Source organism: Triticum dicoccoides, chromosome 7A (genome assembly GCF_002162155.2).
Source record: "Triticum dicoccoides isolate Atlit2015 ecotype Zavitan chromosome 7A, WEW_v2.0, whole genome shotgun sequence".
Lineage (NCBI taxonomy): Eukaryota > Viridiplantae > Streptophyta > Magnoliopsida > Poales > Poaceae > Triticum > Triticum dicoccoides.
In genome coordinates, this window is record NC_041392.1 from 703,535,502 (window position 1) to 703,541,382 (window position 5,881).

The 5,881-nt window shown below is 42.2% G+C and overlaps 1 protein-coding gene across 2 annotated transcripts; it reads left to right on the top strand.

The window, feature by feature from the left end:
* Positions 1 to 607: 607 nt before the first annotated feature.
* On the top strand, positions 608 to 5,061 carry LOC119329293 (probable protein phosphatase 2C 58). Of its 2 annotated transcripts, none has more exons than XM_037602310.1 (13): positions 608 to 743; positions 843 to 897; positions 980 to 1,110; positions 1,804 to 1,867; positions 1,970 to 2,078; positions 2,184 to 2,337; positions 3,362 to 3,487; positions 3,572 to 3,695; positions 3,772 to 3,848; positions 3,950 to 4,002; positions 4,196 to 4,250; positions 4,334 to 4,663; positions 4,813 to 5,061. In XM_037602310.1, the coding sequence occupies exons 3-12, from the start codon at positions 994 to 996 to the stop codon at positions 4,625 to 4,627; spliced, it is 1,173 nt and encodes a 390-aa protein (XP_037458207.1). In that variant the 5' UTR covers positions 608 to 743; positions 843 to 897; positions 980 to 993; the 3' UTR covers positions 4,628 to 4,663; positions 4,813 to 5,061. The 2 variants fall into 2 exon arrangements, with proteins under 2 accessions (XP_037458207.1, XP_037458208.1); XM_037602311.1 differs by having other exon boundaries at positions 846 to 897.
* The last annotated feature ends 820 nt before the right edge of the window (positions 5,062 to 5,881 follow it).

The following is a 5,881-nucleotide window of genomic DNA, read 5'->3' on the forward strand; positions in this document are numbered from 1 at the left end:
CGACACAGACGAGATCCCGCCGCCAGCCCGGCTGGCCGCCTACCCGTATTTGGGGGCAGGACTTCTCCACGTGGCCTGTGGCTGCGGAGCTCAATTTAGCGTGTGCGGAGTTTAGTTTTTTTTTTTTTTGGACTAGTGGCAGCCCCGGACGGAGCTTTCCCCACCTGCTCTGCTCTCTGTAGTCTGTGCTACTGTAGCTTATGCAGGTCTTCAGGAACCTGCTGCTGCCTGCTGCAGCTCGAGCCGATTAAGCAGTGGATGTTGTGTAGCGTGTCTCTCCAATGGCGCACGCGGCAAGAGAAGCCTGTCGTTGACCTCAGTGGGGGTGGACTTCTGTGCTGCTTCAGTGTTTACTGTACCGACATATTGTGTTTTTTACTCCTAGATTGGGCTGGTTTTGTTACAAAAACATGGCGGGTTGTTTGTGCTTTCCTTTTGTAATCAGCATATGGCTATGCGTATGTTAGGCTTGTGAATTGTGATGCTTTAGTTATATACACATAGATTGGAAAGCTGCGCATTTGTTGTATTGAATGAACGCGTTTGGAAAGCATCGCCGTCTTTGCTGCTGTGCTCTCATTTTTCTTCCTTTTCATGTCGTGTGCAGAGCATATTGACGACCAAGGGGCCTGGAGAGATAGGATATACTGGTACACACATTGGCATGTTAAGAAGAAGCACTGGAGCTACTTGTTGTAGCCATTATCGGACGTGCGCTACGCTTTTATCTGCAACATTGTGAGGTAGGAGCACTACTTTCTAAGTTTCTATCATATAGCATAATGTTATACTAGTTCATTATAACAATCTTTACTAACGACCTCTTTCCCCGATTTGTGCAGTAGTTACTGAAGTTACATCTGTAATCTGTTTCCAACCTTATTAATTCTGAACCTGGTATGTTGTCACTCCGTTAAAACCCCGCAAGTTTGGTTGTATGCTGTGGATTTACTTTACTGTTAGCATATTCTTTTATCAGGTGCATTCGCAAAGATGGGAGTTTACCTTAGTACCCCCAAAACTGAGAAGCTATCTGAAGATGGGGAAAATGATAAGCTTAAATTTGGACTTTCATCTATGCAAGGGTGGCGTGCGAATATGGAAGATGCTGTGAGTTTCTATTCATCACTGTTTGATGTTGCTTGATGAAAGCGTTTAGAAAGTTTTGGAAATGTACAGATGTAGAATTCCTAACATGCACACGGTGAGTCTAGTTTGTTATATTCAGAAATCAGAAGTATAGCTGACACTAAGGTAGGTTGGGGAACTGTGGACAGGGATAGTAGGTATACATATCCAAGTGCTTATTTGTTGATAATTGGTATGTTTAGCAAATCTGTGCACATGAGAGAACAGAGAAATAGTGTCTTATCACTTATGTCTTTGAATTTTGAATGTAGCAAAACCATGAGTTGAATGGTGATATTTGATTGTTTGGTTTCTCTTCTTGCAAACTTGATCTGGTGTTGACATGACTGTGCCAAAAATGATCAACTTTGGCATTATGTACCGAATTCTTTTGAAGAATATTTTTGGTTTTGTTATTGCAACAGAGCCTGGGTTGAGCCCCTGTTTGTAAAAAAATCTTTGAAGAATGTTATACAAAAAACAAGCATACGCTAGAACCAACACTAAACACAATGACAAATATCAACAAATTAGACGCTATGATCCTTAGTTACTTGAAGCTGTAGCATAGTGCTAATAAAATCGAGGCACTGGTATTTTATCAATTTTTATTTTCCTATAGTTGTATACTTTCACTTCATTCTGAAGTCTCTAACCCTTTGAGCAACATTCCAGCATTCAGCCTTGCTAGATATCGATGAGGACACATCGTTCTTCGGTGTTTTTGATGGACATGGAGGTAAAGTTACTTGCGAAGACTAGTGCCTTTTCATTGCCCATGATCTTATCCACATCACGTCAAAATGTCCGTTTACATCATCATGTCACATTCTTGCCTCAGGAAAAGTGGTTGCCAAATTCTGTGCAAAATATCTACACAGGGAAGTTCTCAAAAGTGAAGTTTATTTAGCTGGTGACCTGGGAGCTGCTGTCCATGGAGCTTTCTTCAGGTATAGCAAACTGTTAGGTAGCCAGCTTGAGTACTTTTTCATTTATTCTCTACTGAGAGTTTCTTCTTAGGATGACTTCACAGTAATTATGATTTGTTGATTCAGAATGGATGAGATGATGCGGGGTCAAAGAGGCTGGCGAGAACTACAGGCACTTGGAGATAAAATAAACCAGTTTACTGGCATGATAGAGGGGCTGATCTGGTCTCCGAGAGGCAGTGATTCAAATGATCGACATGATGATTGGGCTTTTGAGGAGGTAACGCTGCAACTTACATGAACCACATGATCAACTACTCTTTGTAGGATAAGTAATCTGCATTGCAAAGTAATTTGGTGTAGCTCTTAAAATTGTTTTGTGAAGTCCAGGTGACTAATTTTCCATTTAAAGCCTTTTCTTGCTAAACCATTCATGCCTTAATCACTGGAAAGAAGCCACCACTCTCAGGTGTACTACACCCGAATTTGCAATAGACTGAAAAAACGTGATCAAACCAAATCCAAAAAATCTGAAAGTTTGAAACATCAAACCTTTCAAATGTTCAGGCTTCTTGGAAATTTTCAGCCAGTAATAACATCCGTGGAGCTCTCACTAAAAAAACAAAATCAATGCTCAAAAAGTGCACACAACTTTGAACATTGATTTTGTTTTTTTCAGTGAGAGCTCCTTGGATGTTATTTTTGGCAGAAATTTTGCAAGATGCTCGAACATTTGATAAAGTTTGATGTCTCAATCTTTTGAATTTTTTGGATTTGGTTTGATCACGTTTTTTCAGTTTTTTGCAAACACCCGAGAGTAGAACATACACTCTCCTTAATCATGTCTAATATATGTACGGTTCTTGACTAGACAGTTTATGTACTGATGTCAGTAATTGTTCAAGTTGCAAATATGAGGTAGTATATGAAGAAAAATTTAAACTGAGAGGTTTATTGCCAGTTCTTTTGGGACTTATGTCTGGCTGTGGAAATAAGCTGCCTCATCCCCATCTTATGCTAGAAGTTCAACCTAAAATTTCGTTTTAGGTTGTCTGCTAGTTAACCCTTAATTAGTAGGCTTCTAAAATAAAATGTTAGGTTGGGCTTCTAGAATAAGCTGGGGAGGGGGCAGCTTATTTCCACAGACAGACATCAGCCTCAAAAGAACTGGCCTTTAATTCAATTTCAAATGTTGTATTCTTGTAGTTGTACTGCCTGTATTTCGGCATTCCTCTGTAGTACTGTTGCATTTTAAGATTTGGGCTACCCAGGCAGCCTTACGCTTTACAGGATTGTTTTAACAGGGACCTCACTCTGATTTTAGCGGGCCAACCTGTGGGAGTACAGCCTGTGTTGCAATGTTAAGGAATAGTCAACTTGTTGTGGCAAACGCCGGAGATTCCCGCTGTGTTATCTCAAGGAATGGCCAGGTCTGTAATGCTTATCCTTGCAGTATGTTTAACATGTGAAGTTATACACAGGAGCATCTCATTATCTGGTTGAATATACTATAGGCATACAATTTATCAAGAGATCACAAACCAGAGCTTGAAGCAGAGAGAGAACGGATATTGAAAGCAGGGGGTTACATCCAAATGGGGCGAGTAAATGGAACTATAAACTTGTCAAGGGCAATTGGTACTACATTTTACCTTTTCTTTTGTTCATATCATGCACCTTAGATGATTGCTAATATATGCTAATACTTTTGCAGGAGATATGGAATTTAAACAGAATAAATTCTTGTCTCCTGATAAGCAAATGTTGACAGCAAACCCTGACGTAAACACTGTAAGCAGTTCAGCTTCTGCCATTAGTTTAACTCCTGCAGCTAATCTATGGCTACCATATTCTTGTTGCTGGTAGTTCATATGATTTAAATATTTTTGTAGGTCGAGCTTTGTGATGATGATGACTTTCTTGTTTTAGCATGTGATGGCATTTGGTAAATCCCTCTCTTAGTAGGGTTCCGTAATTGCATTTGCTTTATTTGTTCTATCTCCTTAAACATTCAATGGAAGCTTCAAGTTTTCTCATATCCCAAATTCCTACTTTGTTTAAGTTATTAGCTATGAACCTTCAACATGAAAGTTGTTTTCGTAAGTAAAATAATGACCATATGCTCTGATGATAAACAGGGACTGCATGTCGAGCCAACAGCTGGTCGATTTCATCCATGAGCACCTAAAGACAGTGAGTGCCGAGTTACTTCTGTAAAGTTATACTTGTATGTATAACATGGTTTCAGCAGCACTTAAGGGATGAAACAAATGCAGGAGAGCAGCCTTTCTGCAGTGTGTGAAAAGGTGCTCGATAGATGCCTGGCTCCATCAACATTAGGTGGAGAAGGATGCGACAACATGACGATGATCCTAGTGCAGTTCAAGAAGCCAATTGACCATGGCAAGAATGCCGGTGGTGGTGAACAATCAGCTGTTGGGGATAAGAATGTAAGTGCTGGTGAACAATCAGCGGTCGCGGATAAGAGTGCTAGTGCTAGTGATCAATCAGCTGTCGAGGACAAGAATGCTAGTGTGGTGGACAATCAGCTGTCGGGACAAGAATGCTAGTGCTGGAGGACAATCGCCTGGTGACATAGAACAGCCGTGAGTCAAACTGAACAACTCCACTTTGTTTCCATTATTTCTCTTTGACATCGATCATTCAGTTCCACTCAACTCTGATGCTGTTGTCATTTTTTCTCTTCATTGTCGGTCTTTGTGTTCGACACACTAACGTGTACTTCTGTGATCAGCGCGACCGAGGAGAAGAACTCGTGATGTCATGTCGTAGCTTGGTAAACCCTGTGTACTAAACAATGACTTCTGAATCCTGGTGTGATGTTGTAGCGGGTTGAGCATGCATGGCGAAGAAATTCATGTGTAAATATCAACAATGTGTTGAATTGTTGATACAACCAGTGGATACCCCCATCATTGAGGTGGGCACGCTGGTTTTTTGTGCTGTTTCTCTCTGTAACCAATCGATTATGTCTTGTCTCTTCTTTTGGTTGTGATTCAGGCTTGTCTCTTCTTTCGGTTGTGATTCAGGCTGCAGGTGGACACGGGCCGTCCACGGCGCCCACTTAAAAGCCCACATAATTTGCATTCAAGGACGCCCACGTAATCTGCGATATGAGAAGTGGGATAAGTGGGCTAGCCCACGGACGCTCTCCACATAACCCACTTATCCTAGTTCCCCTCTTCGTTCCTCGTCGCTTTGCCAGGGATGATGCTAGGGTACGCCGACGCATAGCACCGCCGTCTGCCTTCCCTTGGCTGGCATAGAACAGCCGTCCACCTACTCCATGGACGCCATAGCGCCGCCATCCATCATCTCAACGGACGCCGTAGCGTCGCCTTCCACCTCTATCATCGGCACACCAACGCCGCCGTATACTTTCCCCACAGTTGCACCATGGATGCCGTCCAACGCAGCCGTACAACTCCCCCATGGCCGGACCAGTGCAGCCGTCCATATCCTCCATGCCCGCCCCAACGCCGCTGTCAACCTCCACCATGGCCATCACCGGCGAGGCTTGCAAGAATCGACCTGTACATGAACTCTCAAGGCCTGGCTGCAAGAAGAAGAAGATTGTTGCTGTCCAAGAAGAACCTGCCAAGGTAGTTATCAGGTTATCTCCTTGAGATCTGGACTTGCGGACATATAATGATTTTTCTGCTCTCCAAGGAGGTTAGACTAGGTTTTAGTTAATCTAAACGTTGTTTGCATGCTTGTTTAGATTGCTTACTTGAATGTAGTTTAGCACTACTGACTACTCTGTTTTTTTATCAAAAAAAAAACTACTCTGTTATTTACATTGA

Excerpts from the sequence above, each read along its gene's own strand:
- LOC119329293 (XM_037602310.1), top strand. The coding sequence starts at position 994 with ATGGGAGTTTACCTTAGTACCCCCAAAACTGAGAAGCTATCTGAAGAT. Across the intron at positions 2,338-3,361 it reads ATGATTGGGCTTTTGAGGAG|GGACCTCACTCTGATTTTAG; the intron begins GTAACGCTGCAA and ends TTGTTTTAACAG. Across the intron at positions 3,849-3,949 it reads CAAACCCTGACGTAAACACT|GTCGAGCTTTGTGATGATGA; the intron begins GTAAGCAGTTCA and ends ATATTTTTGTAG.